This window comes from Melitaea cinxia, chromosome 27 (genome assembly GCF_905220565.1).
Source record: "Melitaea cinxia chromosome 27, ilMelCinx1.1, whole genome shotgun sequence".
In the NCBI taxonomy this organism is placed as follows: Eukaryota; Metazoa; Arthropoda; class Insecta; order Lepidoptera; family Nymphalidae; genus Melitaea; species Melitaea cinxia.
The window spans coordinates 10,770,968-10,786,437 of record NC_059420.1 but is presented as its reverse complement, the minus strand read 5'-3'; the positions used below and the strand labels follow the sequence as shown (position 1 = coordinate 10,786,437).

At 36.8% G+C, this 15,470-nt stretch overlaps 1 protein-coding gene across 1 annotated transcript in view; it reads right to left on the bottom strand.

Annotated features, from left to right (window-relative positions):
- Window positions 1-2,778: 2,778 nt before the first annotated feature.
- Window positions 2,779-15,470, bottom strand: part of LOC123667017 (serine/threonine-protein kinase 10) — a 67,608-nt gene continuing 54,916 nt past the window's right edge. The window contains exons 18-27 of the mRNA XM_045601026.1: window positions 14,694-14,873; window positions 13,811-13,891; window positions 12,205-12,307; window positions 11,881-12,038; window positions 10,766-11,177; window positions 9,381-9,535; window positions 8,642-8,813; window positions 5,365-5,460; window positions 4,645-4,788; window positions 2,779-3,654 (exon numbers count right to left, since the gene is read on the bottom strand). Coding sequence (XP_045456982.1) covers window positions 2,779-3,654; window positions 4,645-4,788; window positions 5,365-5,460; window positions 8,642-8,813; window positions 9,381-9,535; window positions 10,766-11,177; window positions 11,881-12,038; window positions 12,205-12,307; window positions 13,811-13,891; window positions 14,694-14,873 — 2,377 coding nt within the window. The remainder of the gene's footprint in view (window positions 3,655-4,644; window positions 4,789-5,364; window positions 5,461-8,641; window positions 8,814-9,380; window positions 9,536-10,765; window positions 11,178-11,880; window positions 12,039-12,204; window positions 12,308-13,810; window positions 13,892-14,693; window positions 14,874-15,470) is intronic.

The following is a 15,470-nucleotide window of genomic DNA, read 5'->3' as shown; positions in this document are numbered from 1 at the left end:
TGTACCGTTCATAATTAGTTCGCGTACCTTTCCACGTGTGTCAATTGTGTTATTGTATAATAAAATTAAATTATTTTATTAAATTTGTATTCCTAGTTTTTGAATTGTAAAAACTGGTTATAACAAAATGAAAAATAAAATTAGGAGCGCTGTAATGTCTATATCGTAAACGTGAATCATTAGTACATAGCGCGTTATACGAGAGTACTCCTCGCGTTTTCCTATAACGCAGAACGAATCTACCGTGTTATAAGACGGTTTACTGTACCTGTATATTTATTTTTTGTATATGTCGCCAGCATTATCTTTGTTACCTTTAATATATCAACTACACAAAATAATCAAATAAAAAAAATTAAAACCCCAATGTTTATTTATAATCGGTTTTTATATATCCTTAAAATATAAAGCAATTGTTATCGATATTAAGAAAAAAAAATAAAAATTATTCACCAAAATATATTTTTTGGAATATGTAGTTAGTTTATTTTTTATTTTTTTACACAAAGCATGATTTATGTACAGCATAAAATTAACATGCATTAAATAAGACAGATTAAAAGATAAAAATTACTTAAAAATTAAGCGTTAAACATAATTTAAGTAACAATAAATGGAAATGCAATTAAATTATTTAAAATGTTTTTTTTTTTTAAACAAAATGCAAAATGATTAATACATATTTTCCAACGTTTATTCATTTTATTTCAATTTTCTTAAAATTTTAAAACACAAGGGCCCAGGGCCCTTTTCACCATTTACTGATGAAGCTATCAGACTTATACAGGTCTAACATTAATTTATAACATTTTTCTATTACATCATCGAGCGCCAGTTCATGTCTGATATTTCAATGAACTTGCAAATGCAAAGTTATTATATAGTTTATAAGTTCAGGTATAACAGACCCTAAACGCCTTCATCTCCTACTGATAAGATTATCAGTAGCATATGTGCTTGATAATCTTAATCAATAATAATCAATTAAACACACCCTAACAGTAATATGGAATATTTCAATTGGAATGAATCTTTATTACATCATACACTTATTACTATACAATAAACTTTGTAAAACATTCAACAAATATAATCAATAAAAACAATTTTAAATGCTAACAAACCGTCAACATGTTTAGGCACATCGAATCTTATAATAATAATAGTTTTAAACTATTTACTTGTCTAAATACTACAATGATTGATTTGAACATTTGTGGCAAGTTTCGTTATTCGATGAAGGTCAATTGTAAAAAATACAAGTCATTCAGGATAGCATGATACGGCTGTTTTCTGAACGTGACTTTCAAATGTAATCCAATATATATAAATTTAAGTTAAAAGTACGATTATCTACGCCTATATATGCCAATACCTTTTTCAACAAGCCTCGTTTATATACTACTCTGATGGTATATAAATTATAATTTTATATAGTTTTAATATACAATTTTTACACAAAAAAAAATTGGTCTGATCAATATTTGCGACAGATTTACATTTAAAAGTATAGCTTTTTTGTTACTATTTGTAGAAAGCTTAATAAAAATCACTAAACGAAAGCATAAAATAGAAAATTATTGAAAATATATTGTAATTAAAACAAGGTTCATTTTATAAGTAAAAGATGGATATGGTGGATATGGTGTACATTTGATTATTTTTAAAATTGCCATAACACGTTAAACGCCGGCTCGATTTTGTTGTTTTTAGTTTTTCTGTTTGGGTCATGGGGGACACCACAATTTTTCCGTTGGTGCCGCGGGGGACACCACGTAAACGCGTGCCAGAGGCAACTTAAAAAAAATATGACTTAAAAAAATATGTCATATAGTGTAAGGAAAAATAAGTAAGATCTTTAAGAATGGGTATTGTAGTATAATAAAAACTGATCATAGATTTTTTGTAAATAAGGACTTTTAAACTGGCGTTCAACGTATTAATTAAGCGGGATTTTTGATTAGTCCCGCACATATGACTATGCCAATACATGTTACAAGCTAAAATATTACTCTAATTACAATAACGATTTAAATGAATTTATCACAAACTCAGTTCATTATTATAATTATCGGGAAGAATTTATATGAAAACATGGAGGGTTTTGATGAGCAAAACTGTTTTAAATCTATTTTAATGTCAATAATTGGTATAATTTAACCTACTTAGTTACAGCGAGTACTACTCAATGTAGAATAAGATGACGCTTACAACTTTATGATAAATTTATTCTAATTTATTTAATGGCTGAGACAGGAAATGCTTGGAAGTCATTTATAAAATATGTCCATTATGTGTTTGTTTCTTTCTCGTGACCCATTTTCGTTTCATCGAGTTTCAAATCACAAAAATTCTAAGAAAGCTTCACTTCACTAATATCGACTATTTTTATGCGAAACCCGTTCCTAATCTATTTGTGGTACATATTTTATGACTTGTTAGAAAATTTAAAAATTTGGTTAGTAATGGAAGCATGGAATAAGCTAACAAACTCTCGTTGTATACTAATGGAATTATTTGACACAAGTTTTTTTAAAAAACGCCGCCCGCTAGGAAATCACATGATACTTTTATTATCACATTGTACAAAAAAATTCCTAACACTGTAAAAACTTATTTAAAAAAATACACATTGTTTGCACTTAAAAATTACATCAATAATTCGACTAGTTATCCACGCCCGCCTAACCAAAAAACAATTTCCGTTTAAGAATCTCGCTAAAATACCTCAGAAGAAAAAAAAATGTTTTTGTTAAAACTACCCACATTTTTACAAATTCAGACGACGGAATCAGGTGGTTCTTTCGCCTTTTCAGTGGCTATATCTTTCAAGTTTAGGGTAGATAATTGACTGACCGGTACGCTAGGGGCGTTTGAGTAACTATTAGAACCCCTGACTGGACCCCATCGACTGAAATAACCCTCCTCACTGTTCTGAGAACTGGTGCTAGTGCCACTTTTGTATGTATCATATTGACCCTCTATGGACGGTATATCGATCATCACGGCCTCCATAGCGATGTCTTGTTTGAGACTCTGCTGTGATATACTACGTTTCATCTCTGTTGTTTCGTTGACCTGTTTGAACAAGTTGTCGCTGAGGCTTTGCCGATACATTTTCTTGTTGTTCTTGACGCTAATCGGCACGCGATCTGGTTGGGACCTCTCAAACGTTTTCTTTGGCTCCTCGTCGATTTTATTTACCGTTCTTTCGACCGGGACGTTATCGTACGCCATTATGGGATCGCGTTTTATATCCGGACCGCTGAACACAGAAAAGCCGGATATTTTTTCCGATACCAATTTGAGATTGGACGTAGAACCGTATCTTTGAGCTTTAGTCAGTTTACCTCTCTTTGTAGTGTTAGTGGCACTCGAGGCCGCCGATTTCGTTTGCCTGAACTGCTCATTAGGACTTATACTTCTTCGTCTGTCTACGTTTGGCGTGTTATTGTTAGAAAACGCTAGGTTCAAACTAGTCCTGGATCTAGAAAGCGAGCCCATGAAGGAGTTCCTTTGGTGATAAGTGGACAGGACGTGTTGTAGCACGTTCTGCGGCCACGGAACGTCGAGGTAAACGCTTCTGTCCGGAATCTTTATTCCATATTTGGTTTCGTGATCGTCCAAATGTTTCACGAAGGTCTGAATCAGTTTCTGTTGAAAATTTTTTTCGTTTTAGTGCAGCGTTTAACGACGGACGATACAAACATTTAATCTTCTCGACACCTAAACCTGAAGCCTGTTCTATCACGAAACATACCGAAATTGTAATGATTGATGATTTTGTTAATTTTAGTATTAAGGTTATTGGAAAGCGAGAATGTTACAATTTCGACATATTTATACCTTTAAACATTGCATCCGTTTGCTATAGTCCCACCACCGATTTAGTTCAAAGCTACGGAAATACAACATGCTTTTCATGCCCATTTTGTACATGCCATGCCTCGTCCACAATGAAATATAACCATTCTAATACATTTAAGATTGATTCATTAATTTTATATAGTGAGTACTTATAATTATTTACTTCTTAGGTATTATATATTAAAATAGTTATATTTTAGTCATACCAAACTTATTTATAGAAAATGTGTCATGCTTTCATTCATAGTATTTATTTTAAAAGTTGAATCGGTTCAGTTTAAACAATTTTTTTTTGTGTGTGCTCCAATTTTGTATCTGTGTATATGTTGACGTGTAAGTGCAAATATCTTTTTTTTTTTGTTTGAGATGATAAGTTTTCACGTATGCGAAGTTTTTGCGAGACAAATGTGGCTTTTTAACGATATCTCTTTAGCACTGAGCGTGAGATAAATTTTAAGCAATATGTAGTCTATTTGTAGCAACGACCATCACGCACACAATACGTCTTTAGTATGTGTACAATACCAATGTTTCTTCCCAAAACATGTAAGCGAACCTGTAGATAGTCTCCATACCATGTTGCATATGCACGTCTGTGCGTGCATTAACAATAAGACTAAAGCTCGGTTCCTCTACTCAAACTAGTACTTTTGCTCAAGAAATTGAATGGTGCATATGTCTCTGTTCGTGTGCATGTGTGTATGTGTGTGTATGTGTGTGTATGTGTGTGTGAGTATGTGTGTGTGAGTATGTATGTGTGTGTGTGCGCGTACTCACCGCCTTCCTGTCGGCGAGCGTGGCGCGCCACTCCTTGAGCTCGTGCGCGTACCGCTCCTCGATGGCCTTCATCTTGGCGCTCTCGTGGTTCATGAGCGCCTTGCGCTTCTCGTTCTGGTACTGCTCCAGCTCGCGGAGCATGGCCTGTTGTAGGGAGAAGTATTAATACTTTGAGACTGTATACGGTGACAATTTAATAAATTTCTTTCTTTTAAGGAAGTAGGCTTAAGTGGTTAACATAGTCCATGGACGTTTGTAACATCAGGACCAACTTAAAGTCGTTGCCAACTCTATCCCTTCCAGCCCAGGAGCTCTGGCTACTTTACTCACCATAGCCACACGACACTGATTTAGAGCAGTATTATTTGCTTGTATTCTTTCGCAAGTTTAAGATACTTCTCCAGGCATTGTCGTGCCGCGGAGATGAGGCTCAAGCTCTAAGATTGAGATAAAGTTTTAAGGCCCATCGTAGACAAAGTTTATGTAACCAGTTGATCTAGCATATAAAATATTATAAATTAACTAACAAACTACAACTTTTGGATTGATTGGTTGCGAAAACAAATCCGACAGACAACAAGTTATGACAGTTAAGAAAAACAAAATAAATTGTACTCTTTTGAATACCGTAATACGTCAGATAGCTATCTGATTATCAGCAACTAGTGAAACAAAACTTAAAGGTTTTAATCCCAATGATTAAGTTCATTGTGAGCTTACCTCGCCGGCAGCTTTAAGCTCCTCTCGCGCCTTAGCGTGCTTGGTAGCCAAGCGCTGTTGCTCGGCCCTATACCGCCGTTTCTCATTCTCTTGGAACTGAGGACGATAATTAACTTATATTATTTTAGACTATCATGTACAACCCTGGAAACTAATTTATGGGGTTGGGGGGAAAGAGGGGGTTGGGGGGGAGGGGAGGAGGGTGGGTTTTCACCCATCCGGCAGACTATTTTCGTGTAAACCCCGTTACAGAGATAAGGTTAAGGTTAAATTTTTGTTATTTTTGACTCCACCTTAATTCTGGTGCTGCGGTAAGTTTACTCATGCTCCGTTCTGCGACTATCACGCGTTATTTTCCAAGAAATTTACGTAAAAACGATTTTTACTGTAAGATGAAAATACGATACGAACTGACCTTTAACGACTGACGAATAGACACTTTTAAACAAAATAACGCCACTTTTAAACAAAATAACGCCACTTTTAAACAAAATAACGCGTAGTTGTGCTGCGGGACGTCCACTCATGCTCCGTTTTGGGACTTTCACACGTTATTTTTCGAACTAATGGTGAAATAAAATGATAATTTAAAACACAATAACAATTATTAAAAATACGATACGAACTGACGTTTAACGACATAGACAACATAAACTGAGTTCTGGGACAGATTATTAAATGCATAATATAAATTATATAAAAATCATTTTTAAGATTTAATAATCTAAGCAATTTTTATTTATTATTAATATCTCAAATAATTGTAATTTTCTTTTCTTAAAGTACTTTTAAATTTATATCCATAAATAAGTCAGAGATAGAAATAGATTAAAAATACTTTGAGATAGTTTAACATTGCGTGCTAGAATATAGGTTTAGAAATTCGAAAAATACCCAAAACCGAATCGGAGCACCCCACTGTCCACGTGGTCTTGGTCTGTCCTACCCCTAGAGTGTTTTTTTTTGTGCCGCGGAGGCGCGGAGGGAGTGCAGCCCTCGCCCACCGTGTGAAAGCGCGCGAACGAATGCGTAGAGGAGCGGGTGAGGCTGGTCGCCGAAGGCGACCAGCCTCCGCTGCGGAAAGGAGCATGAGTGAGCGTGCTTTCGCACGCAAGGGCGGAAGGGCTGCACTTCCCGCAGCGCCGGAGCCAAGCGTTCCTCTAACTTTCGAAATTCTTCTTCTAGCCTGAAAACTTTAACCATGGATATCTCCATAACCATGGGGTTCTGAGGTGTGACAGTGGTACCAGGGGTAGCGTTCCCCATCCTCTCCCCCCTTCCCCCCACGTCGTTAAACGTTGTACTTCTTAAGTTAGATAGGTTAGGGTTATTTTTTTTTTTTTTTTTTGTTAAACGAAACTGTCGATAAATGTTTAATTAATTTTATATATAATATATAAAGTATAGCAATTAATTTTATATATAATATTAATTATATGTATATGATAATTTTAAATTAGATACGTTATGGTTGTTTTTTTTTGCAATGACAAAAATTAAAATTAAAATAAAAATATATTTCAGTAAAAAGTATGACATGAAATTAAAATAAAATACACTACAATCATTTTGTTTAATAGTCTGTTTTAGAACTGTTTATGTTGTCTATGTCGTTAAACGTCAGTTCGTATCGTATTTTTAATAATTGTTACTGTTTTTATTTTATGTACAGTTATTTAGATAAGAATAATGATTTTGTGTTTAAATTGTTTCTAAAAGTAATGCTAAGTGACGCGTTATTTTGTTTAAAAGTTTCTATTTGTCAGTCGTTAAAGATCAGTTCGTATCGTATTTTGATTTTGCAATAGAGATCGTTTTTACGTACATTTTTTTTGAAAATAACGTGTGAAAGTCGTGGAATGGAGCATGAGTGCATTTCCCGCAGCACTGGAATTAAGCTAGAGTCAGACACGGAGCTCTAAGGTATTGTAATAATCAAATCTAAGGTATTGTAAAGTAAGGTATTGTAAGGTATTGTGCTGTGTGGCTACGGCACTAAAGAATTTAGCCACCCCCTCTCTTCCCGTGGGTGTCGTAAGAGGCGACTAAGGGATAACAAGGTTCCACAACCACCTTGGAACTTAAGAAGCCGACCGATGGCCGGATAACCATCCAACTGCTGGCTTTGAAATACACAGGCCGAAGACGGGCAGCAGCGTCTTTGGTGCGATAAAGCCAGTACTGCGGTCACCAACCCGCCTGCCCAGCGTGGTGACTATGGGCAAAACACATGAGTTCACGTTATTTTTGGCGTCAACTTGTGGAGGCCTATGTCCAGCAGTGGACTGTATAGGCTGTAATGATGATGATGATGATGAAGGTATTGTAACCTCAAAACTTTAACCACAATATTTTCGTAACCATGGGGTTTACACGATAATAGTTGTCAGGGGGGGTAAGGGGGGGTAGAAACCCACCCTTCCTACCCCTCCCAACCCCCCTTTTCTCCCTTAACCCCATAATTTAACCTTAAAACATTAACCACGATATCTTTGTAACAACGGGGTTTACACGAAAATAGTCTGCCGGAGGGGTGAAAACCCCTTTCCCCCCAACCCCATAAATTAGTTTCCAGGGTTGTAATTAATTACCTTATTTTAAATTCACCTTTTCTAATGATTTTTTAGATATAGAATGATTACATAGAAAAAAAAATGAAAAAATGAGTTACTCATTTTGGACATCTAGTTAGAAGCCAGAACGCCGAAATTACTATAAAAATTCCCGAAAATATCTTAAAAGAATTCAGAAAATAACGAAGACACATGCATTAAGCATATTGTAGTTTACAAGTACCTCACGAAGTAGAATACTTTCCAAAACCATAAGTTAAAAAAAAACTAATATTTATTTCAAAAGCGACTTATTGTCCATCCTCATCATCATCATTACAGCTTTTACATTCCACTGCTGGACATAGGCCTCCACAAGTTTACGCCAAAAATAACGTGAACTCATGTGTTTTGCCCATAGTCACCACGTTGGGCAGGCGGGTCGGTGACCGCAGGGCTGACTTTGTCGCACCGAAGACGCTGCTGCCCGTCTTCGGCCTGTGTATTTCAAAGCCAGCAGTTGGATGGTTATCCCGCCACCGGTCGGCTTCTTAAGTTCCAAGGTGGTTGTGGAACCTTGTTATCCCTTAGTCGCCTTTTACGACACCCATATGCCCACAAAATTTTATTAAAATCGGTCGTGCCGTTTCGGAGGAGTTTAATGTTTAACACCACGACACGAGAATTTTATCTATTAGATTAAAGTAGAAGAGCCCAGCTCTGACCTTCTTGAGGCGGTCGCGGTCGTCCTCGGGCGCGGCGGGCGCGGCGCCGATGCGCAGCGACTCGCGGAACATCATCTCGCGCGCCTTCTGCTCGGCGCGGATGCGCTTGGGCAGCGAGCGCTTCTCCAGCGCCTGGCACTTCGCCAGCTCCTCCTCCTTGCGGCTGTTCTTCCTGCAACGGCCGCTCGCTATGTACTACTACGTTCAGTGTGAAGCGTGCACGAACAAACCAAGTGTCACTCGTTTACATTTCATTTCGCTACTAGCTCTCAGACTCAACAGACGTTACCATGTCATACGATCTCTCGAGCGCGTAAAATTAAAAAAAAAAAAAAAAAAAATTGATAGGTACAGCCTTATCAGCTAGCAGTGTTAAATATAGGCAATATTTTTACTATTAAATGTGTACCCAATTTGAACGTTATTTATTATTGAATTTTTTCCCTTCTTAATATGTGCACACTCCTAGCCACTGCTACTATATCGTGTCCTGTACCCAAAGGTTAGCTGGAAGAAATCACTCTTTAGCGATAAGATCGCTTTTATAGATTTTGTTCTATATCTTTTATATACGTGTCTATATTTCGATGTACAATAAGAAGAAATAAATAAATAAACTTATTTTCTTACCTCACAACACAAAAAAATTCATTAAAAAATTTATTTCGGATAAATGCGAACATAAACATCGAGGACTCAATAAGGAGGGGTCGTATAAGGTCGAAGATTAAAGACTAACCTTTTAATCTGATCGAGCTCCTTATCATGCCGCACCAACATTTGGTGTCTTCGCAGTAGGAATTCATCCTTGAGTTGACGCTTGGCGAGCTGATGTCGCTCATGGATCTGCTTTTCCTCTAGCTCCCACAGAGCCGCTTCACGCGTTCGCATTATCTATAACGACATCAATATTTATTTACAGTTATTTGATAAGCGAGTAGGTAGCTTGTAAACGCTAGCAACACAAAGCATATAAGTGCGTTGCCGACTCTAACATTAAACTTCACCGGGAACTTTAACTACCTTCCTCACTCACGACAGAAACAAAACATAAGAGCAGTATTACTTGATTTGATTTTTGGTCCTTTGAATCAGAATAATTTCAACTTCATAATATGTAACTTCCTTGAATTGTTAAGCGAACTAATCATGTACGGTCTTACTTATAAACGTTTCTTAATATTTAATCAATTGCTTAGCAACGGATTAGCAAAAACCTCACTTATAAACACTATTTAGCGTTAAGAAGTCGATAAGTAGTGTTTAAATAGCCGTCAAAATTAAACATTGCCGAGACATAGTTTAACTCTCGCTGAGCGGCAAGATGGCGAATTTCACATACATCAGCTGTTCTATTGTGACGTCTGATCTACTTACTTGCGTTTGTTTGTTAGAAAAAAAAAATATATTTATGCTTAAAGCATGGATGGATTGGAAGATCTTCGTGATTTCCAAAACGACGTAGCTGATTTAAGCTAGACAGATAGTAGCTGATTTTGAGAAGAAAATTGTAAAAAATGTTATTTTGATACATCTATGTACCGTGTATGCATACATATGAATAAAGAAGCGGTTATTTTAATATTACAAACAGCCACACCAATTTTATTTAGTTGTGTAGATGATAATTTAATTAGAATACAATAATCACAATAAAACTCAATAAAATGTTTACAATAAAAGTCATTCGTTTTTTTTAATTTTAATAAATTAAATGAAAATGTTGAAAATTAAATAAGTACTACTATTAAAAATGAAAGACAAAATATTATTTAGATAGAAATTCCCGCTATAAAATATACTATATGAGCATTATCTGTCAATTTCACGACATTCGGACACTGTCATAGATGATATAATATGGAAAAAATACAACTTTTAACAATTTCGTTTATTCAATTTCTCTATCTAATCGATTATTTTAGGTATAATCTATGCCAACCATCCATGTATCGTTCTCTGTTCGTTTTTTAACTAAGCAACAGCTAATCAACGTTTATAAGTAAACAAAAGTTTAGGATTTATAGTTTAAGAGCGGTTTTAATAAGCGGTGGCTAAGTATTGCTTAGCGAGATTTTTATAAGTAAGACCGGTAGTGTGCGATGCGGAGGCGGTGTGGGGCACCTGGTGGCGCTGCTGCAGGTACTGGCGGTCGGCCAGCGCCTGCCGCTCGCGGTGCTTGTCGTGCACGCGCCGCAGCACGGCGTCGCCCGCGTCCGCCAGCGCCGCCACGAAGGCGCGCTCGCGCGCCGCGTGCTCGGCGTCGAGGCGCGCGCGCCGCTGGCGGTAGGCGTCCTTGCGCCGCTCCTTGGCCACCAGCTCCACCTCCTGCTTGAGCAGGCGCAGCTCCTGCTTGAGCGTGTCGCGGAAGTGGCGCAGGTCGCGCTCGTGCTCGGCGCGCAGGCGCTTGGCGTGCTGGCGCAGCTCGTGCTCCAGCTGCTGCTCGGCGCGCTCGGCGGCGGCGCGCTGCGCGCGCGCCAGCGTGTCCAGGTCGGCCTCGTGCGCGCGCGCCAGCGACGCCAGCTCCGCCTCGAACCTGCGGCCGGTGCGACAGTGAGCGACGACTCAGCCTGGACCATGGGAACGCTGGGAATAGGCCTTTCTCCGTGTAGGAAAAGGATCGGAACTTAATTCACCACGCTGCTCCACTGCGGGTTAGCGGACATACTCTTTACTACGAGTAACGATTCCCATTAGGTATCTATGACGACGACCATGACCAACAGTGTAACGTAATTTCAAGTTCAATGGGGACATTTATAAAAACAGACGCTCAGACTGAAAATAAAATCAGTTTTTTTTTGTTGCTTGAGAATAATCACAATTGCTATATAATAAACATGTTTAACCTAAACAATTTTATTTATTCAACTAGGTCGGCAAACAAACGTACAGCTCACTTGATAATAAAAAATTAAGTAACTTACAGACACCTCGACACCAGTAACAACGCAAGCACGTTGCCTACCCTACCCCCAATCCTCTCCAGGAACTCTGATGATCTTACCACAGGAACACAACAATATTATTAAGATAAGATTTTCGGTAAAGTCGAGGTACTTCTTTTTTTTACGTGGGGAAAATCCATCATGGATACCCTATAATTATAAATTTGATTTTCTTTTTCCGCCCGGGAACGCTTTGTCCTAATTTGGCAGTAATTAAGGTGGTCCTATTACATTTAAGTCTTAGGATTATCCAGTACAATTAACTAACACAGATCTGCAACTATTACCGACCTCTTGTCCTGCTGCTCGCGCAGCTGCAGCTCCTTGGCGTTGAGGTCCTGAAACTGTTTCTGCTCCTGCTTTTGCAGCATCTTGATCTCTCTCAGCTCCTGCTTTCTAAGCGCGTGGTCGTCCCACGTGCGACCACTCTCTTCATCGCCCCAGATAACCTAACGACCACACAATTATTATATGTACAATTTATTGTTAAGTGGAAGACGACATGTTAGGGAAGGTTAGTAAGGTATACTTATAGGATATGCTTTGCCTTATTCAAGTATATAACAAGTATAAGACCAAATACTATCTTTTTATTATTTAAATCAAAGATGGTACCTTCGAAGTGGTGGTAGTGACGACGACGCCGTCGATTTCGAACTTTCTCGTTCGTTTTCGCGTTTTCTTCTTGAGGTTAGCCATGTGTATGTCTTCTTTCGACCTGGTGATTATAGGTATTTGTTAACAATAATTGTGTTTGCTCGCAAACGAAAAAAACCCGACTTCAATTACATCGACGAGTAATACAACGTAGATCGACGAAAAAATAGTCAAGTAACTGCGCGTTATCAAAGATTACTCAAAAAGTAGTTATCAGATCTCAATAAAATTTATATGTGACCACATGACAAACATCAGCTTTCGATTAAATTAAAAATTATTAAAATCGGTACACCCAGTAAAAAGTTATTGCGGATGTTCAAGAAGTTCCCTCGATTTTTCTGGGATCCCATCATCAGATCCTGGTTTCCTTATCATGGTACTAAACTAAGGATATCTTCTTTCCAACAAAAAAAGAATTATCAAAATCAGTACACCCAGTAAAAAGTTATTGCGGATTTTCAAGAGTTTCCATCAATTTCTCTGGGATCCCATCATCAGATCCTGATTTCCTTATCATGGTACTAAACTTGGGATATCTCCTTTCCAACAAAAAAAGAATTATCAACATCGGTACATCCAGTAGAAAATTATGCGGTATAATACAACGTAGGTCGACGAAAAAAGCGTCAAGTAAAAACGCATTATTAGATATACCTCGAAAAGTAGTTGTTAGATCTCAAATAAATTTAAATGGGACCAATTGGCACACACCACCTTTCGATTAAAAGAAAATTTGTCGAAATCGCTCCACCCAGTCAAAAGTTCTGATGTAACATACATTAAAAAAAAAAAAAAAAACAGTCCAATTGAGAACCTCCTCCTTTTTTGTAAGTCGGTTAAAAATATGAAAATAAGGAAATAACTGAAATATTATGCATGTATTTAGAAATTTTACTAATTATTTATCGTAACTTTCTTTTCTTTTTTGTAGTAGTAATAGTCTATTTTGGAGCTGTTTCATTGGTCGTGTGAGTTTATTTTGCACAAAAGTTATTGAAAAGCTTTATCAATAGGAAATAAAACAAAACTTTCACCTCCACTAATAAACTAGAAGTTTTGCATTGACAGGTTGCAAATACAAATATTTAATCAGTAAATTGCACTTGCATTGTGTACAGTGTGAAATACCTATTTCTTTTGGCGTATAATGGTTTTCCAAACATTTTCGAACTTAAAACTCTAATTGCATATATATATATAGGTATATAGAAATGAATTGCCGTAATGTATGTACCTGTATAACTTTCGAAGCAGTCATGCATCGAATTAGATAAAAAATCTCATCGACCTCGTCTGTGCTCTAGAGCTAGACTGAGGTCAAGAGTAAGCCCATATCGTAATAAAAAAAAAAAAAATGACTTTTGTTATTTTCAGGACAAAATTTGTATAAAAGAAAATTTTAACATCGATATATTCAGGCCAAAAAAAAGTTAAAACGGTAAGAAGTTTGCCGGGTCACTTATTTGCTTCAGCCACTGCTGGGTAAAGGCATCTCTCCATGTAGGAGAAGGATCAGGGCTTAGTTTACCACACTAGTATGTTAAAATAAAATTACACAAACCTTTGTATTCTGTTGGGCTGTCCGTCTTGAGGTTTCCTCCTCAATACCACTTCTTCCTCGGCTTGATTCTCCGAATTGACTCTGTAATATGAAGAGTTAACTATGAACATTTAGTATATTATTTTTCATACTTTACGATTAAGATATAGACTTTATATTTAATGTTCCATTTGATTGGGAGAAAGTTTTGTAAAGTAATAGACATACGTAATGAGGAACAACTTAATATATAAAATTTCATATCTCCATTATAAAGATCCTTTCGCCATTTGTTCAGTGGTGGGATGTTAACACGCTATTTTATTTGGGCGCGTGTGTATGTCTATAAGACGTATGTGTGTACGTATCTAATAGCTTTAAACGAGCAATTCTTGTATATAATCTGAATCTCGGAAACGGCTCAAAACGGTTTCAGGGACGATAAATCGATCTACGATTCATTTTTAGAAACTGTCGTTTTATCCGTGTTTTCAGACAATAAAGAAATGGCTACAATATTATTAGAATACGAAGGTAAATTTCGCCACTATTTATAAGATTATAATAGCTCGGGTGGAAAATCGGGTGGTCTCAAAACGAGAAGACCCCCAATTCAAATCCACATGACTCCAGATCGATTATTTTTCTCTCTGTTTTTTCTAATAGCACTCGTGATTTTTTATGTAAACAACCAGTTTATATTTTTTTATTATTATGTTGGTATGATCGAAAAATATTATTCATATTTCATCAGTATGTAGTTCCTATTTTTTTAAAAATCCAAAAAAACGAGTTATTAAAAAAATCGAGCTAAGCGTTATCTAGGTAATATAGATTGTATGAACATGTTGTACGTGTATAATACACACGTGCATGTACATATACGTGTTTGTGGGACAGTGACCTGGCGGCGCCGTTGAGCAGGTGGTGCTGGTCGTGGGGCGCAGTGGTGGGTGAGGCGGCGCTGGCAGCGCTGGCTGTGGTGGCGGTGGTAGCGGAGGTGGCGGTGGTGGCCAGCGAGTCCGCGTCCCCGCGCCGCGACCGCTCCGATGCTAGCGAACCGCTGTCTGATTGCGACCGGCCGCTACAGGACAGATACATGTAATCTATTATAATCATAAATTAAGTATTATCTACGTCTAAACTTGTAAAATCATTTTTAGAGCCATTAGATGTTACTAAAACGTTATGTTAATATATCGTTCGTTTTATTATTTACATCAAATATTATAAAAAGTTATTTGGCAAAAATCGTCATCTCGTGATAACATATTTTCTCATTGTAAAGTTACACTTAATGTTTTTGGAACGAAGCTCCTTACGGCAGGCTTGACGTTTGGCTGGGCGAGCGAAATGAAAAAAATGTGATACTAAAACCGTAAGAAAAATGTATAACGGAAGTGACGTAATATCAGTCACACGACTGTATAATATGACGTTTGTAAAACTAAAATATTACTAGTAAACTTTTCTTTAAAATTATTTATGTAATTTTATACTGTCAACAAAAATAAATAAAGACATGTTTTTCTTATTTCACTTAATAGTTTGAATTATTATTATTATTATTTTGTTTGATTTATTTTATATTACGGTATTTGTTTTTATTTCTAAAATACAAAATTTCAGAAAATCAAGAACTAGAAAATATATATAAAATTCAACTTTTTTTTTTTCAGAT